This window comes from Canis lupus, chromosome 15 (assembly GCF_048164855.1).
Source record: "Canis lupus baileyi chromosome 15, mCanLup2.hap1, whole genome shotgun sequence".
NCBI lineage: Eukaryota > Metazoa > Chordata > Mammalia > Carnivora > Canidae > Canis > Canis lupus.
Window position 1 is genome coordinate 56,302,915 of NC_132852.1, and position 26,068 is coordinate 56,328,982.

Below are 26,068 nucleotides of genomic sequence, written 5' to 3' on the forward strand. Positions count from 1 at the left end.
AAATGGTTTCAATGTAAAGTTATGAGGTTTCACTGTGGTTGTGATTATGATCAGTCCTATTAATGATAAACAGTTACTGTAGACACCCTTTTTGAGGTTCCCCTCAAAACATGCACACTGCCTAATATAGATGTATGCTCTAGTACACGCATAGTATCACACATAGTTCTATGAAAACACACATGGCAGAGTCAGGCAAAATGATCCGAGTCCCATTTCTAGAATGCAGAATGGTTCTATGCACTAATTTCAGTATAGCTTTTGATTAATTTTTAGTGTTAATCACATTTCATAAGTGTATAATTAAAACTGCTTAAAAATATGGCACAATGGGATGCCTGAGTGGCTCAGTGGTTGTGCATCTGCCTTCGGCTCAGAGTGTGATCTCAGGGTCTGGGATCGAGTCCAACATCAGGCTCCTTGCAAGGAGGCTGCTTCTCCCTCTGCCTATGTGTCTCTCATGAATAAACAAATAATAAAATCTTTAAAAACAATACAGCACACTATATAAGATTGGCTCATATCATAAACACTCAAACATACTCATTTTGACTTTTGCATTTACACTAGTAATCATCTTAGTGTTTTCTTACTAAAAGCAATTGAAAAACCAGGACCTACTATGTGTCTCTGGGAAGATTTCTCTAGAATTGAATGCCAAAGAGGAGCAAAGCAAGCACTCCCTACTCCACAGGTGAAGTCTATGCTAAATACTGTCACCTCTCTCTCTACAAGACAGAGGGTATGATTGTACAGGAGGTTTTTGGCTCCACACTATGTAATAATTACTTTCTTAGGATAGGTAATTCTTTAGTTATTTCAATGAAACAAAAATCACAACTTACCAGACAAAGAATCTAGAAGGCACAGTTTTGGAGCAGGTAAGCTATGCTGCTACACCTTATATGGTAACTATGTTTGGGGAACTGAGGATTCTCTTTTAACAACTAATTAAAGTTTAACACATATTTTATAAATGAGAAAAAAAGTATGCTCTAGAAACTATGTGTATGGTCATAACTCTAGACTTTCTTTCCAAACTTCTGTTTCTGTAAGTTTGAGACAGACAAGGTTCTGTGCTCACACAGTGATTCCTCTCCCTGGGCAATGTCCTTCTTTTCTTAGACTGCCTAGCAGGGTTGGGTGGGGGGAGTGTCATTGTGTTCCCACCAAATGTGACATACAACATGGCCAGCCTGGGTTTTAAAAACATGCAGTGCCACTTTCCAGCTATTTCTTTTCCCAATGCCATAATTTTTTCCAGTTGGCTTAGATATAAAATGGAAGATGCCACCCAAACCAGACCAGATATTCTACTGATGAGAAAAACTTCAAAAACTTAGTTTCAGTCAAGCCTCTGAGATTGGGGGTTTATTATTTCTATAACATATCCAGGTAAGACCAGTTACAGAGGCACTATCACAAATGAGTACCCTGATCAACTTAAAATAAAAAGTACTAGAAAAACATTAAAAGAAATCTTTTAAAATGCATCAAACATCTGTTTTTGTTTTTTAAGGATACTCAGAAGCCAGATACAGAAGTTAGACTGAAAAGAAAACCAAATCTAACTTTCATCTTTGAAATATTTGGTGTTTACCAAAGCAGATGAGCTTTGGTTTCCAAGGCATCCAAGTATGGAAGGTCATAAGGAGACAAGGCACAAGGTCTGCCCATGGTGGGAGTGTAAAAGGAGACTCAGTGTAAGATAAATATAAATAACACTCCCACTTGACCACGGCCGAGCCCTGGCACTCTGTAGATGACAAGGGGGAGCAAGCCCCCCTGAGCACCTGTAACCAGAAATCCAACTCCTAGCAGAACTGCCTTTAGAATTCATGACACCTAGATGGTCAAAAAGTCTTCCCCAAGAAATCCCAAGTTGTTAATGCCTATAAAATAACTGGCCTAGGAGTCTGCTCTAAATTCTCCTTGGACTCACTTTTAATGTACACTTCAAATAATTCCGACAAGGAAAGTTCCCAAGATATAAGGTCATGGCCAAAAATCACAACACACAGAAGAAATCGAGGTCACAAAAATATAAAAGCAAAAGTGAATACAAAAGTCAGTGGACTTATAAAGACTGCAGGTATGAGAATTATTCTTGACCATAAAGTAAGTATGGTGACTATGTTTTAAGAAACCATCTTGAAAAAGTAAGTAGAGGACAAGCATATATAAAGAAGAATCATGGTGGGAGCTTAAACTCTGGATGGTTTTAGCAGCAAAACAGACATGGCTGAAGCAGAAGAGAGGTAAGAAACACAGGTGCTGAGCTTCAGAACGCAGCCCAGAGAGGGTAAAGCACAGAAAATGTAAAGAAGTTTTGAGATACACATGATACAATTAGAAGATCTTATTTACAGTTAACTGGAGTTGCCAAGGAAGTGAGAAGAAAAGCGCCAAGACAATATTTGAGAAACTAATGGCTGAGTTTTCCAAAAGGATGACAGACGGCAATCTGTAGATGGAGGAAATCCAGTGAATCCCAAGCTGAATTAGGAAGTCCACAATTACACAACATTACAGCGATGGTACAGGACACCACACAATTCTTAAGGGCAAAAGTCATTTTTCGGATGTGGCTTTTTTTTATCAGTTAATCTCCAGTTTTACTTTTTAAAACTTATTATCCTGCAGCTGAAACTAACTAGTGATCTATTAACTAGAATATCTACATCCAGCCAAGTTAAGGGTGACGACTTTAGCAACCATCCCATCAGTTTGATACAACATAATAAAGCTCAATGATTTACAATGGTAGAAAGTCTCACCCTTCAGAAATTGTTAGGAAATTATAGGTATTTAACAAACATATGATTAGAAATCACAGAAGCATATCTGCTCACATCATACCGTTAAATGAAACATTTTAACGACTTCTTATAACCTACAGCAAAAACGTCCACACTACACTGTGCAAATTTAAAGCTCTTCATGACCTATGTAGTTTTCTAGTCTAATCTTCTAGCATTTTCTGTATTGTAGATCCTACAACATGCCCTGTGCCTCCATCTTTCTTTAGTGGCTCCTCCTGCCTCATGACTTCCTCATCATCTCACACAGCAAACATCTACTCATCCTCAAAGATCCTCCTGCTCCAATGTAGCCTCAAAAAAACAAATGTTCCACAAAATCCAGAAATTTGTCTCTTTAGTTGGCCACCATATCCCTGGATAAGTAAGTGCCTGGCATATAGTAGGTACCAAATAAATATTTGCTGAATTAACTGAATGAATAAAATATGAGTGCCTCTGGGTGGACTTTCCTTACTACCCTTAGGACCAAATTATATAATCTTTCATCTCATTTATGTACCAATCTTTTAACAGTGCTTTGTGTTTGTTTTTATAAACATTGGACGTGTGCTAGAGAGCAAAGGTCATGTTATTATCTTTTTTAAGTCCTCAACTGCCTAGCAGTGCAATAAATAGCAGGCACTCCATAACTGTTTATTGACTAAATAAATGGACAGTATGGAGTTTGAAAACTGAATCCTGCAGGTCTCTTTTCACATCTCATAGGAAGTGTTCCAGAAAACAACAAAGCTAGGCAATGCAAAAAGGGAAAAAAATGCAAAGCTGGCTGAACAACAGGGAGCATGCATCATACCCACTATATTACCAAACAACAATTTTTAGGTAATGACATGTTACAGATGGTGGAGAGCAGATGGGATGAAGCAATGCTGTAAGGAGTACATTACAATGAGAGGCAAAAAAGAAAAACAACTGCCCACTATCTTTTAATAATGTTACCAAGTGATTATTTTTCTAGATGAACCCTCTGATCAACCTTATAAAACTTCTTTAATAAGAATTCTGTTCTAAGCACTATGTTGATAGAAAATTTCCTCGATATTCATCATGGGAAGTGAATGACATGATCATTAGAAATTTATTCTGAGGCAGTGAAATTAATAAGCAGGCAACTTAGGAAGAATAAAAGCTAAAGATTTTCTTTTTAGTGCTTAACAAAATCAAATCCAGTTTCCAATTATAACGACAACACTGAAAATATATGAGAATTCCATCTGAAATATTTGCCACGCTTTGTGTTTCCTCTGTTGAGATTTTTCTCAAGTGGCATTCACATTCAGCTGCTCAAAATGCAAAGGTGTTAAATTTAATTCTTAGTCAATTTAATTAAAAGTTACAAGTCTGGTTTGTTTGTTTTTTTTTTTTCCTTCCCTGGGTATAATAAAATGAAAACTCTGAGGCTTCTCCTCTACATTTTTGCTGCTCCATGCTCTAAGGTAGTAGATCAGGGTAAACACAAGTAGACAAACATGGTCAATTCACTCATGTATCAACTTCCAAGACACACAGTAGGCTCATGTTTTCTCAAGTCTACTCAAATATTAGAAGTTCTGTGAAAGCAAAGTGCTAACATTATATTTATTCTTCACTTACTGGCTGAAGAAGGTAGATGAGAGATTCCTCTTGGATTATTATAATTGGCACAGGAGTGATGCATGTAGCTTGGAACAGAGTGCTCACAGACGCCATAATCTGGTCAAAACGCCCGGCAAGACCTCCCAAGGTCACAATTACGTCTACCTAAGCAAGGCAAAGAAAAACTGAAAGTCACATATATTTTAAGAATTTTCAATAATTAAGTAGCATCTAACAAAGAAAATGAGCTTTCAATACTATATTTTATTTGATAAGCCATAAAGAAAAGGTAGTTATCATTTTTGTTGTTCAGACAAAGGAATTAAGTCATTTGTTTAAAGTCACAAAATTGGTGAGTAGCAGTCACATTTCAAAACCAACTCTTTCAAGTACCAATTTTATCTTTTTCCCATCTGCCTGTAGATCGAGAAAACTAGCCAACTTTACCTTTACAACTCTGCTTCTGTGTTCCTTCCAAGTCGAATCTTCCCTGATTTCACAGTCGGTGCTTCTCCCATTCATCCCCATAACATACCTGTGGGCTATTCTTTCCTAATATACAGGTTTGTTGCCTCACTAGAATTTAAGTATTCTGGGGACCCGTACTGTCTTTTTTACTGAATGTTGCCTAACTCTCAGGACTTCATTTTTATGTTCACATGCAAAAATAGGATAGTGTTTGCCAATTGATAATTGATAAGGTTGTTGTGGAGTTTAAATGAGGTAATTAAAAGAGTTAAGTGTAAAGCACTGACAACATGTTTAGGAAACAGTGATTATTTAAAAATATTAGCTTTTATTCCCTTACCATTTATAACACGGTGGATGGAACTAGATGTATTATGTTAGCAAAGTCAGTCAGTCAGAGAAGACAAATACCATATTATTTCACTCCTATGTAGAATTTAAGAAACAGATGAACAGAAGGGATGGGAGGGGAAAATGAAATAAAAGGAAAACAGAGAGGTAAATTATAAGAAACCCTTAACTCTAGGAAACAGACGAGGTCATTAGAGGGGAGGTAATGGGTGATGGGCATTAAAGGGGGCACTTGATGTAATGAGCACTGGGTGTTATCTGCAACAGACAAATCATCAAATTCTGCCTCTGAAACTAGTAACATATGTTAACTCTATTGAATTTGAATAAAAAATATTATTTTATTACCTTTATTTTTGGTATTATTATAATTATATTATTATTAACATTTTTGTTATTGTTATCTATAGTTTGATGTTATTTTTCAAGTTAACAGTTTCAAGAGAGCATTTCCTGTAACTAATTTTTTAAATATTCTGTTGTTGAAAATATATGTCGAAGATATTTATCCTACTTTCCTTCTATATAAGACAGAGAGTAAAGACAGGCTGCAGGGAAGTGAAAGGGAATAACCTTCTCCTACATAAAATAGCCCACAACGGGCTTGAGAACAGAAGAGTCACTGCCTCCACCCTTGACCCTATGCACCTTCTTCTGGTTATCCTAATCTCATAATGCAGCAACACAGTCAAAGCTGGTATATTCACCATGGAAGAGGAAGGATTGAAGAGCTTAACTAAAATATTATAAGAAAAGCTTACAAACAACAAAAACAGACTGCAATAATAATTATTCTATCTGGAATACAATAGAAATTATTTAAAAATAGGGAGTAATTAATAGGTTTTTAGGTTTTTAAAATAGTTCATGAAAAAAAGCTTAAATAACATTTAGTCCACAAAGACATCATGATTTAAAAGAATACCATGTTAACCAAGCATCTATATGATGTGTACAGTTCCTAGAGGAACAATAGTGGTATGAAGTCCATGAAGCCAAAGGCTGTGTTTCTTTGGTCCTCTTGTTACAGCCCTGGTACTCTGAATAGCCCTAACACTGAAGACAGTGAGGTGTTTGATGAATGAGTAAGCGAAGACACTGCAAAAAATGACACATCGCCTAAGGAAGTAACATTAATTGCATGTTGTGGGAATATGTACATCAAAATGGGTCCCATAAAAACACAAAAGGTAAATTACATAGAAGAACCAAGATATTTGAAATGAGTTTTCTATTTCTGACTTTATCAGAATGTAGGAAGAATGGGAATTTTAACTTGGGTAAGATGCTTCATGTAAAAGGTAGGGTATCAGGACAGGCACACTACACAGGTAGAGGGCCTACTACTAGTTTTGGAGATCTTCCAAGAACTCAAAGAACTAGATTTGAGGTCCAGGAAGCACATATTACTCTGAGTACACGGGCAAAGAAAGGGACATCTGTTAATCTTCAGAGGAAGTGGGTAACTCGCAGGCAAGTAGGCTTAGACCTGTGGAGGAGACTGCTTCTGTTTGGAGTATCAAGTCAAGGAAATGGCTCCTCATCTTAACTAGGAGGACTTATCAGTAAGGCCACTCCAAACCAGTGGGGAATAAGCCCAGAAATTATATACAACCTCAGAAAAACTGAAGAGAATTTGCTCTAAACTAAAGAAAAAGATATTCAAAGAAGTTATATGTGAAACATAGCAAAAGTGTTAAGGCTCTAGTAAAAAGCACGTGGCGTGCTCTTATGCACATAATCCTAAATTCACATCAGAAGCAAGGCCTGGTGAGAGTTTATTCACTATGCAGATTCTGGAATCCTTTCTTCAGATTCTCAATTTTTCATTACTATACTCTAAGCCTTGAGGGATCCTGTAACCTTTAAGGCTGAAATTTAATCCCCCTCTTCTGCACTAAGGTATCATGATGAATAAGCAGTGTCTGTAGATCAGTGATTGAATTTTTCAGAATAAAGAAGCGGCAAGATTACTTCTCATCACTACTCATTCTCCCTACAGGAAGTATTTAGCAAGACTGATTAAAAACATTAGAGGATCAATGGGGGCTGCAGGCAAGGCGGGGGTGGGGGGGGTGGGGGGGGTGGGGTCGGCCTGGGAGGTTTCTGCAGCCTATGGCTCTGGCTCCTAGTAGGGCATCCAATATTCACAGAGACAGAAGAGAGACAGACACCTCCCCTGCGCATTTACATAGGTTTTACAAGGCTAGAGTAATGTCTTTAGGACTACAATGCCACTGGGACAGTGTTCAACCTGAAATTTAGAGACTACCAGGGTGATTCTTCTATGTGGATCCAAAGCCTTGCGCATTTATTTCTAATATTACCCAGTGTGTTGTAATTTTTTTTTATTTTTTTTAAATGTTGTAAATTTTAAAGACTTTGTATTTCCTGAGGCTTCAACATCCTCAGACAAGCTGTGAGCACCTGGCGCAGGTGAACGGGTATGCAGGGTGATAGGCTTGTCCCTGCCACAAGCCTCCACTTCTTGCTCTCCTATGACCTAGTGACATTCAAATACACCAGTGAGGGGATCCCTGGGTGGCTCAGCGGTTCAGCGCCTGCCTTTGGTCCAGGGTGTGATCCTGGAGTCCCGGGATCGAGTCTTGGGATCGAGTTCCGCGTTGGGCTCCCTGCATGGAGCATGCTTCTCCCTCTGCCTGTGTCTCTGCCTCTCTCTCTCTCCCTCTATGTCTATCATGAATAAATAAATAAAATCTTTAAAAAACAGAAACAAAAACAAACAAATACACCAGTGAAATCCTCTCACGCTTTTGCTTGTCTACCTACACTGATCCCCAATAAAGTATCCCCCCTTGGGGCCCCACTCTATCTTCCAGCCCCCCACCTGTTTGAGCCTGCCTGCTAGGCACTCCTCCCATGTAACCCCCAGCATGGCACACCATGTCTTCCTTTTTAGCGCCTGTAAGTATAACAAATCCTTTCATTTCAGATGTCTGTGTCTGCATCAGACAAAACAATTTCAATAACAATTATTCTTCACAATACACCTAGTTGCACTTTGTTATAACTGTTGATATACTTGAGTATCTCTCCTTCTAGAAGAGGCCCATGTATTCCAGGTGTTAGATGCAGTATTTGCAACAGAGCAGACAGCAAGTATTTACTGAGCTCCCCTAAGCATATAAAAACTCAGGAAAAATTGAATAAATAACCAGAGGCAAGCAGCTATTTTATTAGGCTGAGTTAACATCATCTAATTCCTATAAAATAGTACTTCCCTACTTAGCAAGGGTTCAAATAGTCTGTGGCTTTTGTAAAGCGTAACTTATTTCCTATTTGTTACTTCTGGTAAAGTTTATTGATCATTTACCATGTTTTAGGTGCCATTCTAAACCCTTAGGGTATATCAATAAAGAAGATAAAAAAAACCCTGCCTTCATGGAGTTGACATTCAAATGGAGGGATAATACACATACAAATAAGTCTATTAGGATGCGAAATGCTGGTTAAGTGCTAAAATTAGGAGAAAACAGAGCAGGAAAGGGAAGATAAAAAATGACAGGTTGGGAATGTGCTTCACTTTAAATAGGAGCTAGGGCAGGCTATATTGCTAAAGTAATAGAACAGCACGAAGACCCAAAGAGATGAGGGAGGTGGCCACGTGTATGGATTCCCAGGGCAGGATTCTTCAGACAACAGACTGTATTAAGGCCCTGAGGCAGTTACATGGCCTCAGCCAATTTCAGAAAGTATCAGGAGGCTAGCTGCTAAAATTAAATGAGAAATTAGTAGGAGAAATCAGAGTAAAATAGAAGAATTACATTTGTAGTGACTTGTTAACTCATTGTAAAGTCTCTTTTACTGGCATTAAATGGGGAGCCGTTTTGAGCACAGGAATGACATGACCTATGTATTTCCCAAAAATCAGTATGTATCCAGAATTTCTCCACTTTTTAAATGCCCACAACCTCATCACAATGACAGCTCAAGCCACAGAAATTGTCAGGGGGTATAAAGCCACCATTATATCACACATGAAATGGTACATAAGAAGTGTCCAGCCAACAGTTCTTGAGTAAATGAGAGAATGAACAAGGATTGAAGGATATGAAAAGAGCATGGTCAGTGGATCAGAGTACTGGTTAAGTTGAAGATTTGCTGGATTTAAGGTACAAAACAAGTGAGTCAAATGGACAAAATGGAGGTAATAGAGGGCTTATTTGCTATCAACAAGGCCTAGGTGTATTCATAGAACTGAGTAATTTAGTTAAAAAAGTAAGTAAGATGACTAGATGGGATAAGTTTAAGGAAACAAGAAGTCTGTGTATTGGAAGGTTGATTCGAGTATATGTAGAACTTACCACAGATCAAGACAGTACTGTTGAAAAAAGTATTGGTGACCTATATGTTAACCTGATCAAGACATGAGGGGAAATGGCCAAGACTATCACAATGAGAACTATAGCAATGAGTGCTGAGGTTGCCATGAAGTTGAAACTAAAGTTTTTAGGGCAAAAGAAGAATGGAATATAACGGCACTGTACAATGCAAATATAAGAGGATACACAGAGGGAGTTTTAAATGCTCTAGTTGCTACACAGCTACATTTTAAGAAGTTTTTAAAAAGAGGTAAGATTAATTTTAAAGTATATATTTTAATGCAATATATCTAAATATCATTTTAAGGATGTAATCTTTATTAAAAATATTGAGGTGTTAGGAAAACCGGACAATCACATGCAGAATAAAGGTGGACCCCTATCTTATAACAGTCACAAAAATCAACTCAAAATAAACTGAAGACTTAAACATATGACTTTGAAACTATAAAACCCCTAGAAGAAAACATAGGGGAAAAGACCCTTGACCTTAGTCTTGTCCACCATGTTTTATTTTTTTTTATTATTTTTTTTAATATATATTTTTTTTATTGGTGTTCAATTTACCAACATACAGAATAACCCCCAGTGACCGTCACCCAATCACTCCCACCCCCTGCCCTCCTCCCCTTCTACCACCCCTAGTTCGTTTCCAACACTAAAAGCACAAGCAACAAAAGCAACAGTAAATAAGTGGGACTATATCAAACTACTTCTGCATAGCAGAATAAACTATCAACAAGAGGAAAATACAACTTATAGAAGAAAATACTTGCAAATTATCTGACAAGAAATTAATATCCAAAATTTATAAGGAACACAAATAATTCAATAGCAAAAACACAATCAGATTAAAAAATAGGCAGAGGAGCTTACTAGCCATTTTCTAAAGACAATGCACACGGCAGCCCGGGTGGCTCAGTGGCTTAGCGCCACCTTCAGTCCAGAGTGTGATCCCGGAGACCGGGGATCGAGTCCCACATCAGGCTCCCTGCATGGGGCCTGCTTCTCCCTCTGCCTGTGTCTCTGCCTCTCTCTCTCTCTTTCTCTGTGTGTGTGTGTGTCTATATGAATAAATAATAAAAATCTTAAAAAAAAAAAATAAAGACAACGCACAAATGGCCAACAGGTACATGAAAAGATGCCCTATCACTAATCATCAGAGAAATACAAATTAGCTCTGATTATATATCCAAAAGGAAGGAAGTTCGGGTCTTAAAGAGAGATCTGCAGTCCCATGTTCATTGCAGCTTTATTCACAATAGCCAAGATAAAGAAACAACTAAGTAACTATCAACAGATGAATGGATGAAGATTACACACACACACAGGCAAAATGGACTCTTATTCAGCCACCAGAAAGAAGGAAATCCTACCAGTAAGAACAACATGGATGTTCATAGATGGACCATGAAAGCATTAGGCTCAATAAAGTTAAGTCAGACAGAGAAAGACAAATACTCTATGACCTCTCTTATATGTGGAATCTTAAAAAAAATACAAAATAAATTAAAAAAAAAAGCCAAACTCACAGAAACAGTAGAATGACGGTTGCCAGAGGCTGGTGGTGGGGAAATAAAAGATGTTGGCCACAGGGTACACACTTCCAGTTATTAGATGAGTCAGTTCTGGGGATCTAATGTACAGCATGGTGACTGGAGTTACTCACATTGTATTATATATTTTAAAGTCGTTCAGACAATAAATCTTAAATTTTCTTACCATACCAAAACAAAACAAAACAAAAAGTAATTACATGAGATGATAGAGGTATTCACTAACTATAATGGTAATCACTTTGCAATACATTTGTGTGTCAAATCATGATGTTGTGTGCCCTACATTTATACAAATTCATATGTTAGGTATATCTCAATAAAGCTGGTAAAAATGAGATATTTTACATTTTTTTCACATTTAGTCTCTAAAATCATCAATGTATTTTACACTAATAACACATCTCAATTTGAATCCGTTACATTTCAAGTATTCAAGTTGACTAGTGGGCTACAGTTTTAGATAGCACAAATCTAAAAACAGCAGAAAGCAATAAAGACACCTACCTCTTTCAGAGCCCATTCTAATAAAAGTAGTGGCAAAAACAAAACAAAACAACAGCATTACTACCGCTGCTGTTCAGCAATTCTCTAATAGAGAATTGCTGTCCTTGAGGAAAAGCCCAGTTTATACTGGAGTTAGACATAAAGACGCTGTGAATTCAAGGGATTTTTAGTGAGGATGAACCATGAATTTCAGAAGGCACTAGAAGAGAGGCCATACATGCCCTAGGGCAAATCATTTATTTTTAAACATGCCTACTATTTTCTAAAGAATAGAAGACAGTCTCAAAGACTAACATGTTTTCTACTGGTTGTGATGTAACAAGGATTCAATATATGTTATTCTAAAAAAGCGTTCTTACAATCTTATTAGCCCCATGGAGAAAGTATTTTAAATATTGTATCTGTGCACATATACACTCAAGTACTCAACACACGCCTATAAGGCCATATTCTGTGATATATAAAATGTAAAAAAGTCAACTTCTAAATGGTTTCTATTTATTTCCTACACTCAAGTCAGGGTAGTTTAATGGACTCTTTCTGTTAGCCTTTGCCTTATGCAATTGTGTGTGGCAAAAGGAACCCTGAAGCCCTGTATTAACATATTGGAGATCTGACTAAAGGATGGTATATTCTTTCAAAAGCCATGTAACCACATAAAAGTTACATAACCTCCTTGTGACTTTGGTGGTTCATCTATAAAGGTAAGGGACAGAACAGATTCATTAATGTATTTTTCAAGATTCCTTTCACTTCTAACAGTCCACATAAGGTTCTCTGGTTTCCACTGTAACAGGTTAAATAAAAACTGTGTCTATTTTGTTTAGAAAAATAAATGAAAACCTTAGCTTTGCGTAATTTGCCTTAATAAAATCATGACAAGACTGGTTGAGGGATACAGAACACTAAAGGGAGAAGCAATTTCATTTTTCTATTAGAGCAGTAAAAACCTTTCAGTAAACAAACGGTATGTTTTTCTGCATTTGTCCTCGAAAAGACTTAGATACAGCATGCATGAAATCTACAGCAGAGACAGTGGCTGTCAGCAAGTTTTAATTACATTCACTTTTCATAAATTGAATTCTAGAGTTGCATAAATGGACAATTTTTTTATGGTTCTCCCTGATAAATAGGGGTGACCATACAATTTAGCATACAGACTAAGACACTTCTGAAAGTAAACTGGGGACATTATACATAATTACACCAAGAATACGAGCATAAACCAAGACTATGCTATGTAAACCAAGATATATGTTTACCCTACTGGTGAGAATTAAAACTAACATTAGCATAGCCAACTTAACAAATACAAAGAGTAGGGGCTCAAAAAATTGATATGTTATTCTTAAGCTTCACTTAACTTTCAGATAGGTACTGTACTAAGGTAAGGCTTGAACAGGATGATGAGATCCTTTGGTCCAATTGTTTGATACTCTTATTTAAAGACTGAAAACTCAACACAGGCCACGAAGAAAGAAGCTGGATCAAGACAGACCAAAAACAATAAACTGACCAAAAAATCAGCAATGTCAAAATGTTTTAATAAGCCTATAAAGTAATTCCAGTAATTGATACAAAGTACAATGAGACACCAAGGAAATGAAAGGCTGTATTTTTATGGTATCGGAAGATACTATACTCACAAACACAGAATATACCTAGCTGAAAGGCAGTTTCTGAAAATAGGACTATAGGCATTCCATTTAAATTTCAACCAGGCTCAATGGGTCACAGTTTAAGGTAAGCCTCTTTGGGTGAGAAAGAAATAATATCCCTTGCAATGGCAAGATAATGAGTCTTCCATTCATAGACAAGAAATCTAGGAACATTCAGGGTTAAGGGTGTGATTAAGTGAAGGCATTTTTAAAGGATGCCTACCTCTACTTTCTAAAAAAGAATTTTGTTTGAACAGAGTATTTTTTTCCAACTTTGTCAAACTGTAAATATGTTATTAAGAAATGTCATAAATGTGTTCATATAAAACTGTTTTTGAACATGTTACTTTAGAGAAAGGTAAAAAAAAAAAAAAAAGAGGATGAAAGGACCTATTTACATTACTGAAAAGTGATCAGTGTATCCAAGCTTATCTGCATTTGAAAAGAAAAACTAGGAAGGCACTAATAAGGATCTGTACTAAGACTCCTGACTGCTATAAACCACAATCCCCTAGTAGAAGTTTAGCATAAAAGCCCAGGTAGCCCATACTCTCATTGACCACGGGGAACTTACTATGTCCCTGTGCCTCTCTGGACAGCTCAGCAGACGGGACTCCAGCCTCCTTGTGTGGACTAGAAGGAACTCTTTGCGGCAGAGGTCCTTGACACAGGAGAGACTGACCTGTCCCATAAGGCTGTATGTGTGGTTTCCACCCTACAGGTTCAGTCTCTATTAGCTTGCATGTATTTTCATTATTGCCTACCCTTTGACATACCAAAGGATGAGTTTTACCTTTCACCCTAAATACTCAGAATTAAACACTCCCCTCACTCAGGGCAGCTCCTAATCTGGTTTGTGCCCAAGGAGAGTGGACACTGGAGAAGGTTCACTACCAAGAGGCTTCTCATGGGTCCCAAGAGACTTCAGCTACAGCATCATTAAGAACTTATCAGGATCATCTGCTTAACAAAAGCATCTACTCCAAAGACCACACATTCTTAGAGTCAGAACTGTGTCTTATTCAGGATGCATTTCTCAACCTAGAATACCTAGCAGGGTACTTGGGTACACATAAAGGACTTTTGTCAGCTGAATGGTAAGCTCAACAGTTAGTTTTCATGCTGTAACTCTCTGGCAAACAAGACCAAATCATTAACAAGTATGGACTTTATTTTATGGTCTCTATTCTTTTCTCAAAATCTTAATGGGGAAAATGACTAAAGAGTTATTCTTCAAAGCATCCTGCAATCGATTCTTTCATTTGTGTCACTGTAATTTTTGTCCTTTGATTCAGCTTGCATACAACCATTATGCTGTTTTTCAAAATGACTCTGTGGCTTTCCATTCTAAATTCTTTAGTGGATTGCCATCACCTGTATATCAAAATTTAAATTCCTTGTCTAGAAAATAAAGATTCTTCATATGTTGACCACAAACAATCTAACAATGACGATGGCTGTGAACAGTTCTCATCCTCAGAGCTCTTCCTGCATACGCTGTTTGAATTTTTCTTGGTTTACTTTCTGACTGCCATTAAGAATGCCTGAAGCACTTTAATGTCAGGTACCCTGGTCATGAGAGAGTACAGGATGAGTGCATTCATTCCTAGAATAATGCAATGCTTTTTTGGTTGACCCGGGACAAAGCTTTGAATTTTTTTTAGTAGTAGTTCTGTCTTCCCTCACAGATTTGTCCTGAGTACTAATATTCCCTTGATCAATTGGACTATAAGTTCAAGCCATATCAATGAGATCCCTGGGAATGAGACATCTTTTCCGTATAAACAATACAACACTGATATATACAAAAATGTGGAAACATGGTCTTTTTCCTTCCCAAGTAAAAACACCAAGGGATGGCAAGAACTAATTTACATGTGTTCACATTTCTCAGTATCAGGAAGTGAGTGCCAAGGACAGTTGGATAGAATAAATAAACACACTAATGGATTTTTTTTGCATGATTTTACTCTATTATCTCTGCTGAAAATTAAACTCTTTGAAGACTCAGGAATATATTTATGAGTAAGTAAAATTACATAAAGTCACGGTTTATATAAATAAGTACATGGATATTATAAATCTACTGGAGGTAATTATGGTCTCCAAACCCCTCACATTCTCAGGATACGAAGATATTTCTACAGAAAAGATATTCACAAAGATATTCTTTTTGAATTATGGGGGTCCTGAGAAATGGAAAACTGTATTACTTGTGTTTTAGAACAGCTAGAATGCCTCACATAGCATCTTCAACACAGCTAGTATTCGGTGTAAAATAAAAAAAAAAAAAAAGATAATTTATACCATATTCAGAAACAATCAGCTATTTGGAAGTACAGTTTGAAAGGCTGTTACAATTTGCATTATACAAATTTTGTCCACAGAAGCTAAATGATTGCTCGGTAGATGAATGAAAAAATTCCATTCTGCATTCTGGAGCCTCCTGTTCAACACAGACCAGATACTTTTCACTCTGGCTAAGAATTCTCGAACATACGTGTTTCCCTAAGGAAGCTGAATATCTGAAAGAGCACTAAGCTGTCATTCTTCCCCTTCTGTGGAATCTGGGACATGAAACTGTACCTACTTTCTTTAGTCATTTCCACCTACTGAGCAAGGTGAGAAGAGACAGATAATTGTCCAAACCTTTCTGCAAACAGATGGACTTTGGTAAGAAATGCTTTGTTCCCTGACGATGAGTATTTCTGCACTGGCAGATCATTTCTTAATACCAATTATCCTCTCTTGCATCACCGGGATTCATTTTTATACAACAGTATTTCTTGCTTTGCTTCGACCATAAAGAAAGTCTTCGCTGCATATTCTTGTCCAAAGTGATAAATGATACTCTTGGTTTCCTTGTCTAGATGAATTGGATTTAGCTATTTGCAGTACTTTGAGTGCGTTATTTTCCCAAAGTTTAGTGGTATAAAACTCTTCATTTTTTATTGACCAGTTTATAATAGGTGGCTATCAGACTTGCTGTAGCGCAATCCTTAGGTTTTGCAATCTGGAGCAATATAAATAGTTTATGTTAATTATCCCCTTTCCACCTTTTGGGAGAATAGAGAACATTTTGATTGCAAATTTTGCACTTGGTCATTAGCACTCTGGTTTCTAGATATGCATTCGACCATTTTATAATACCAAATGAGAATGTTAAAACTGTTACTGCAGTGACATTAATTACTTAAAGCTTATTTTTTTTTGCAATGTAAGTGTGCTTTACCTAACACATGCACACAAAATAGCTGATCACCTCATCATCCTCCAGTTCACCTTAATGCTATAAGCAATGCTATTATTTACTATTTTGCAAAACGTGTTCCACATCCAAGAGCATCATAGTAAACTGAATGTAATTTGGGATAAAATGTTTGTTCAATAATAACTTCCTCTTTCTGAAATTATTTATAGGGATGCTTTAAAAATCAGAATATTTAGGGTCTATTTTATAAGCATCTAAAATCTTGAGTAGAAATAGATGAGGAGACAGAATTAGCATGCAATCAGTGTACTTTGAATTCAGATACTCCCCCTTTCCTAATATGTTTCAAAATATCTCGATCCAGTTGTTCATATTGGAAATGACATAAATTCACATACATGGTGAGGGGAAGGTACATCGTGGATCCAGAAAAGGAGCTGCAATCACTGGCCATCTACTCTAGGCATCTGGATTTTAGTATGCCACTTGCTCTTACGGACCAACATGGTGACCGTGGAATGCTAAGCAGAACTGCTCTGGGAAAGCAGACGGTCATGGAAACAGAACGACGTTTTCTACTTCTGGCTACTAATAGAAGAATGGAAAGTGAATACTATGCAAATTTCATCTTCTCCTCTGATTTAAATGGGACTTTCTGAGATACTTATACTCATCATCTAACACAAAGAAGAATGTATTCCTTTTTTTTTTTTTTTTAAGATTTATTTATTTATGAGAGACACACAGAGAGGCAGAGACCTAGGCAGAGGGAGAAGCAGGTTCCCTGCAAGGAGCCTGATGCAAGACTCAATCCCGGGACCCTGGGAACATGACCTGAGCCAAAGGCAGATGCTCAACCACTGAGCCACCCAAGTGCCCCAAGAAGAATGTATTTCTATGTATATTTCTCTTCTGATTACTTAATTAACTACCACTGAAAATAAATTGATCTGATATGTACATCCCCATAATAAGCAGTAACAACCTTTTAGTTCTTCAGTCATGACTTAAACTGTACACAAATCATTTCTTACAAATAGTTATTTTCTTAAAATTTTTAAAAAGATTTTATTTATTTATTTGAGAGAGAGGGAGAGAACACAAGCCAGGGGAGGGGCAAAGAGAGAAGCAGACTCCCTGCTGAGCAGGGAGCCCAACGTGGGGCTCGACCCAGGACACCATGATCATGAACTGAGTTGAAGGCAGATGTTTAACTAACTGAGCCACCCAGGCACCCCACAGATACAGTTGTTATTACTACTGTGGACAATCACACTCATGGCTAGGGTATGGCCACATATGTCTTGCTAAGGGCTGCAGAATAAGGAGAAATTTTTTAATCTATTGTGTACTCTCAGGATATTCCACTATATGTGCATTATTCTTACAGAAGACCCCAAGACAGAGTTTCCTCCTCTTGTCTGCAGTTTCTGCACCTTCACAATGCAGTAATTCAAAATAAAATAGTCCTTTTCACGTAAGGTCAGCATGTCTTCTGCAGAAGAGCATCACACCAACCATATCTGCAATTCTCTGCATTAATAAGAAATTTTATCTGGCAAGTGAGTCATCCAACTGAGATTCCTGGTAAGCAGATAAACTTAACCCTTGTCCCGGGGCCTATAAAAGCACGCTTCTCCTCTGGCAGGGATGGATTAGGCTGCCACAGTCGCTGAGGCAGTAAGCTTTTTATATCCGTAGCAACAGCTCCCGAGTCACTTCAAAGCACTGGGTGTATCTATTTTCTCTTGTTACACAGCACTATAAAAAAGATTGCTGGTCTCTAAGAAGAAGGAAAAACAGAGATGTGAATTTCTCTTTTGAAGGCTTCTCCAAAATGATCTAGGAAACAGCCTGCTTGTTCACTCAATGCCCAGAATACTTTCCTTCTCCTTGCTTCCTTCCTTGTCTGATACTTAACTTGCACAGCATCTGTTCCAGAACCTGAATATGTAAGTAGTCACTCTGGCACTTGAAAAAGAGAACAATGCTGGTTATATACTAAAAAACAAGAGGTGTTTTGTGTAGACATACTTAAGTATAGCTGAATATGTCTACTATAAGTATACATGTGTTTCTTCCTAGAAATTCATAAAAATTATTGATTTAAGTTTACAACATTGCTTTGAGGCAGACAGGCAGAGGCAAGAAAGTAGAGAAAGCTGTCCTATAAGTCTTACAAGGCCTCAGCTATCCAGCAGATGTTGGAATTGAATGGTATTACTTTCAGTATTACTTTAAGGAAGTTGGCAAGATTTATTCTTGTCAAGTTCTCAATGGCAGTGGCTTATGAGACAATCTCTATGTATTTTCATTTTTTAGCTCTCAACTTTTGCAAGTAACTTAGAACTGGGAAAAAGTTGCAGTTTTCAGAAATTACAAAAGACCAATTAATAAAATGAAAAGAAGGCATTACACGTACCATTTTTAATCACACACAACACATATGTCCTCCCCATCCATAAGATGAAGAGAAAAAGTATACTAAAATATAAATGATTGAATAATAGCTCCATATGCTGCCAAAGCCAAAAAAAATTTTCAATTATTATGGGCCAATAGCTGGAGCAGGTTACACCTTGTTAAAGTAGATTAATACAATTTACCAACATTTGATAAAAAAAAAAGCCTTGCTAAAAAAAAAATTCTTCCATCTATGTACGCATTCATTTATTCATTCAATAAATACATATGGAGTGCCCACTATGTGTCAGGTGTTGTCCTGGGAATGTAGCAGAGAATAAACATGTACAGTTACCTGCCCATATGAAATTTACATTGCAGTGTGAAGATGTAATAGAAATAAATTTCCTAAATATATATGTTAGATGGTGACAGGTGTGATGGAGAAGACCCAGCAGACAAGGTGATAAAGACTGAGTCAAGTGATGGGAGAGGATGCGGGATGAGGGGTGTTATTTAAAAAGGGAGATCATGGAAGGCCACATGGATATGAGCCCCAATTTCATTAGAAAAATAATTATATTATTCTATTTTCTCCAATGAAAAGCTAAAGGGTGAAACAGAGAAGGGGTCTACAAACAATTCACTAAAAAAAAGGTGAATCTTTCCTGCAGAGGCACGGTACAGCAATAATTGTAGCCTGAGTTATTCTATGGTTACATGTACATCTGTGTCCTCTATTAGACTGGAGGGTCGGAGCCATGAGGTCAGTCATCCAACCAAGTATAACGACCAAGATAGGTACCATGCAAAAGTTTGTTAAAACAATTAGAGGAATATCCTCAGTAGCTTCCATAGTATGTCTAAAGGGAGGAAGTCTGCTGTTGCAACTCTAAATTGTAAATACAACCCTTAGTGAGTATAAGGCACACCATGGCTATGGCAGGATTAAAGAAGTCAGAGTACATGTCCCATTTTCTCTCCGCACCAAGTCAAGGAGTAAACAATGATTAGCTGGGTTGTGTAACTCACCTCCCTACTGAATGCTAGTACTAAACACACAGTTACCATTCTCACCAGTTCCCTGGGAAGGAGGAAGGCTGAAGACATCCCCTGAGAAACATTTCAATGTGTAAAGAGTTCCCCATTTATTTCAAGTTTCTAACATTAAGACAGTTCTTGTGGAATCAGAATATGTCTGAAACAACCAATGTTAAGGTAAGTCCATATAACCTGGGCTATAAACTGTAACTAGTTTATAAGATTTCTTAAAACACTGTCTAATTCTAAAATTATATTATAAAATCAAGAGAGCACAATATATTTATATCGTAATATATTTTGTGAAATACTAACAATTATATATAAATTATACATCTTTTATAATTTACAAAATACAATGTTATGTAAATATATAAATACATTTTATAAAATATGTTGCAGATCACAAGACCTAAAGTATACAATATATGACTATTAATACTATTAAATTTTTATTAAGGATTTTATATGTGGCAGACAATGAAGTGCTTTGTCTCTGTACCTGCTGATATAAGTAAGTTATTATTCTGATTTTGCAGATGAGAAAGCTGAGGCTTAAAAAACTTAAACAGCTTTCTATTACCTATTTCTCTTTCTGTCAACACACAGCTAAAAAGAGTGCCAGGCCCAGACTTTGAACATCTGACATCTAATTACAATGCACTGCAGTGGTGTTGGGAAAACTGGACAGCCATATGCAGAAACTTGAAACGGGACCACTTTCTTACACCATACACAAAAATAAATTCAAAATGGATGAAAGACCTAAATGTAAGACAGGAAACCATCAAAATCCTAGAGGAGAACACAGGCAGCAACGTCTTTGACCTCAGCCATACCAACTTCTTACTAGACACATGGTGGAAGGCAAGGGAAATAAAAGCAAAAATGAATTATTGGGACTTCATCAAGATAAAAGGCTTCTTTTCTTTTGCACAGTGAAGGAAACAATCAACAAGACTAAAAGACAACCTATAGAATGGGAGAAGATATTTGTAAATGACACATCTAATAAAGGATTAGTATCTGAAATCTATGAAGAACTTCTCAAACTCAACACCCAAAAAACAAATAATCCAGTTAAGAAATGGGTAGAAGACATGAATAGACATTTTTCCAAAGAAGACATACAAATAGCTAATAGACATATGGAAAAATGCTCAACATCACTCATTGTCAGGGAAAAACAAATCCAAACCACGATGAGATATCACCTCACACCTGTCAGAATGGCTAAAATGAACAACTCAGGAAAACAACAGACATTGGCAAGGATGTGGAGAAAGGGGAACCCTCTTACACTGTTTGTGGGAATACAAACTGTTATGGCCACTCTGGAGCTTCCCCAAAAAAGTTAAAAACAGTTCTGGCAATTGCACTATTAGATATTTATCTGAAGAATACAAAAATACAGATTCAAAGGGGCATACACACCCCAATGTTTATAGCAGCATTATCAACAATAGCCCAACTATGGAGAGAGCCCAAATGTCCACTGGCTGATGAATGGATACAGAAGATGTGGTGTGTGTGTGTATGTATGTGTGCATGTATATATATATACACATGTATAAATATATGCATATATACAGGAGGAATATTACTCAGCCATCAAAAAGAATGAAATCATGCCATTTGCAAGGACATGGAGAGAGCTAGAATGTATTATGGTAGGTGAAATAAGTCAGAGAAAGGCAAATACCATATGATTTCACTCATGTGGAATTTAAGAAATGAAAGAGATGAATATAGGGGAAGTAAGTAAAAAAAATAGATAAGGAGGCAAATCATAAGAGACTCAGCTATAGGAAACAAACTGAGGGTTGCTGGAGGGGAGGTGGGTCAGGCAGGTGTTAAAAAGGTGATGGGGATTAAGGAGGGCATTTGTGATGAGCAGTAGTGTTATATTTAAGTGATGAATCATTCAATTTTATACCTGAAACTAATACTATACTATAATGTTAACTAACTAGAATTTAAATAAAAATTTGAAACAAACAAAAAACCCACAATACAGGGATCCCTGGGTGGCTTAGCGTTGTAGCGCCTACCCTTGGCCCAGGGCGTGATCCTGGAGACCCAGGATCGAGTCCCACGTCGGGCTCCCTTCATGGGGCCTGCTTCTCCCTCTGCCTGTGTCTCTGTCTCTGTCTCTCATGAATAAATAAATAAATAAAATCTTTAAAAAAAAAAAACCCACAATGCAATGGAAACTAACATGAGGACAAATAGAAGCTCATAAAATAACCCAACTGAGAAATGATAATGGTCTGAAATAACCTAGTAGCAGTAAGACTAGAAAGGATAAAGTGGGCACAAGAGATACCTACAGAATTAAAGGAGTTGTGACCAAGTGGTAAGGGATGGTATAGCAAAATATAAGGCTACTCTTAGGTTTCTGCCACGTGGATGGATGGTAGTGCCAGTGCATGAGATGGAAAATAAAGAGAAAATGGGATTCTGTGTGAAAGATGATGAATTGTGTTTTAGACACTGAAATGAAATTCTTATGGCCCTCCAGTTAGGTTAGAAATAGGCTTTGGGGGGATCCCTGGGTGGCGCAGCGGTTTGGCGCCTGCCTTTGGCCCAGGGCGCGATCCTGGAGGCCCGGGATCGAATCCCACATCGGGCTCCCGGTGCATGGAGCCTGCTTCTCCCTCTGCCTATGTCTCTGCCTCTCTCTCTCTCTCTCTCTCTCTGTGACTATCGTAAATAAATTAAAAAAAAAAAAAAAAAAAAAAGAAATAGGCTTTGGCATTCCGGACAGGAAGTATAAATGAGAGAGTCAATGGCATAGAAGTGTGACAGGATATCCCCCTAAGAAAAACAGGTGAAAACGAAGGTGTTGATGGAGATGACAGGATTTTGACAGGTAAAGAGGCAGGGCAGGAATGAGCAGGATTACTCCTTCCGGAGCCAACCCTGAAAAAATTATATAGAATGCCAGTTCTCTTTGATCAAGTCCTACCACTCTCTGATGTCTTGGGAAACTGGGCAGTTTGCGGACCTGGGCTGTTACCACAGTTTAAAAATTATCAAGTTTCCAGCAAAGTTTCAAGCAGGTTTAGTTTTCAGATAAAACAGTTTCCAAAATATGCAATAGAGACTCACAGGTTGAGATTTTTTGAGGAAACACTTTAAAGGTGAAAGAATTCATAAAAAGGTATTTCAGATTTGCCTAGGTGTCAATAAGTACTTGCCTTTTTATTCTGTAACACTGAGTCATGTCACAAAAAGATTATACCACCTGATAGTTAATAGCATATTTGAAACAGTAAGCATCTCTTTTTCAAGTAAACCTCTTAATTTGGAATAATCTTAGATTTAGTGAAAAGTCACAAAAATAGTACAGGAATTGTACCCTTCCCCCGGTCCCAGCCAGTGCTAACATCTCCTATAACCACAGTACATCTGTTCCACTTAAGATTGATACCAACGTACTACTAGTAATTGAACTCCAGGCTTTGTTCGCATTTTGCCAGTTTTCCACTAATACCCTGCTCCAGTTCAGGGACAAATAGAATGCCACACTGCATTTAGTTTTCATGTCTCTTTCAGCTCCTCTGGTCTGTGACAGTTTTTCCATCTTTCCTTGTTTTCCATGACCTTGAAAATACTGGTCAGGTATTTGGCAGAGTAATATTCATTCTGACTTCCTTGGATTTCTTTTCAAAGATGAAACTGGGATTATAGGTTTTAGGGAAGAATTTCACAAGTGCCCTTAGCACCCTTTACGTTATCTTGAAGGGCATGTGCTATAAACAGGAATTATTGCTGACATTATTTCATCACTTACTTTTTTCTTTTATTTAGTTTTGTATATTTTTATTATGGCAAATTTCAAACATATGCAAAAATAAGGAGAAGAGTATGATGAATCACTTATACCCATCACCAGTTTCATAAAAATTATAAAATACACGGTCAATCGTGTTTTATCTATACTTTCTCCTTACTCCCCTAGTCAACATGTTTATTTTGAAGTAAATCCCATGATTATTTTGAAGTAGATCCTATACATATTATTTCCTCTGTAAATATCACCAAATGAGACTTACCATAATTTAACCAGTCCCCTATTGACAGTTTTTTATTTATGACAAATAATGCAACTATAAATATCCATTTACATTTATCTTTGTAAACTGCAGGATAAATTTCTAGATGTTGAATTGCTGAAACAAAGATATAAGCATTTAAAATTGAGAAATACGGGCAACCCGGGTGGCCCAGTGGTGTAGCGCCAACTTTAACCCACAGTGTGATTCAGGAGACCCGAGATCGAGTCCCACATTGGGCTCCCTGCATGGAGCCTACTTCTCCCTCTGTCTCTTCCTGTGTCTCTGCCTCTCTGTGTGTCTCATGAATAAATAAATAATTAAAAGCTTTAAAAAAATAAAAAATAAAATTGAGAAATACTACCAAATTTATTTTAATACTACCAAGAATAAATGAGAATTTATCCTTCTCTGTACCCTCACCTACACTCATTTTATCTAACTTTAAATATTTGGCAATCTGATATCTGAAAAATGGCATGTATTCTTTTTTTAAAGTAAATTTAATTAATTAACATACAATGTATTATTAGTTTCAGAGGTAGAGTTCAGTGATCATCAGTCTTCCATAACTGGGTGATGGTCATTAAGGAGGACACGTGAAGTAATGAGACTGATGTTTGATTACTTGACTGAGGTGGTATTTGCCAAGTATCTCTACTGTGAATTTAGTTCTCATCTCTTTCCAGAATATACACTGACACACACAACAGATTTATTAAATTGTGCTTTAAATGAGATTGAAATCTTGCTGAAGATCCTGGCCCATTAGAGTAGACTGTACTAAGGACAGTGGAGACCCTCAGAAGACACTTCTCAGAGCACTATCACCATTCTTCGCGCAACCCTCTGAGTCAGAGCTTATTATAGTGCTATGAATAATTATTCCAATCAGATAAAGTCTTAAATTCCTTTTAAGTGAGGAGCAACAGTTATTTAGTATGGACATATAACAAAGCCATTAGTCCATTACAAAACAATAATGTACACCTAACCCAATACTGATAATTAGTAGACATAAATATTCTAAAACTCATAGTATCTGCAGATATCTAAACATAGTGTATCTATCTGAGAAATACCATGTAGGAATTAAATAGAAAGACTATCTAGGACGTCTAGGTGGCTCAGTGGTTGAACGTCTGCCTTTGGCTCAGGTCAAGATCCTGGGATCCTGGGATGGAGTCCTGAATGAGGCTCCCTGCAGGGAGCCAGCTTCTCCCTCTGCCGATGTTTCTGCCTCTCTCTCTGTGTCTCTCATGAACAAATAAAATCTTTATAAAAAAAGAAAAAAAAAGACTATCTAATATTCCTTACCTAAAGTCAATAATCAAGAACCCCAATTCAGATATAAATGCATAAAAACTATTCTAATACATACAAATCACAATTCAATATTTGCTCAGGCTATTAAAATTGTATAAAAAAGAACTTAATATGTAATAATCCCATAGTCTTTATGTAGTATTTGATTTGTAGTTATTAATATCTGTGTGTGTATAAAATTTAGGCATTTGCTCTTATTCATACAGTACTTTTTCAGCATCCTGCATTATTTGATTGAAAAATTGATTTAAAAAATAACATGGTACAAGGGGGATAAAATGCATTCAAGTTTTGGCAAATAAAACTAGTATGTGTTCATTGTTTTTTTTTAAAGATTTTTATTTATTTATTCATGAGAGACACAGAGAGAGAGAGGCAGAGACAGAGGCAGAGGGAGAAGCAGGCTCCATGCAGGGAGTGTGATGCAGGACTTAATCCTGGGACTCCAGGATCACAACCTGAGCCGAAGGCAGACACTTAACTGCTGAGCCACCCAGGGATCCCAAAACTAGTATGTGTTTAAATCAACACCACGTACAGTGTGAATGAAATTAATGACAGCTTTTCCACCCAAATTTTGTCTCATATTAAATCTGTGTTTAAAAACCTCAGAGACTGAAGTAATGATTCTGGTATCAAATTATAGTAGGAAATATCTTAAACTGTATTTTAGGAGGCCTGTTATTCTAAGGGCCTTATAATCTGGATTTGTTTCTGCTTCTTCCTAAACAACATGCATCTTACATTTT

At 37.0% G+C, this 26,068-nt stretch overlaps 1 protein-coding gene across 9 annotated transcripts in view; it reads right to left on the reverse strand.

Annotated features, from left to right (window-relative positions):
* The window catches only part of TPK1 (thiamin pyrophosphokinase 1), a 325,666-nt gene that overhangs the window by 127,332 nt on the left and 172,266 nt on the right, over positions 1-26,068 (reverse strand). For all 9 annotated transcript variants that reach the window (XM_072777563.1, XM_072777569.1, XM_072777564.1 and 6 more), the window contains one exon: positions 4,416-4,562. In XM_072777563.1, the coding sequence (XP_072633664.1) occupies positions 4,416-4,562 (147 nt within the window). The remainder of the gene's footprint in view (positions 1-4,415; positions 4,563-26,068) is intronic.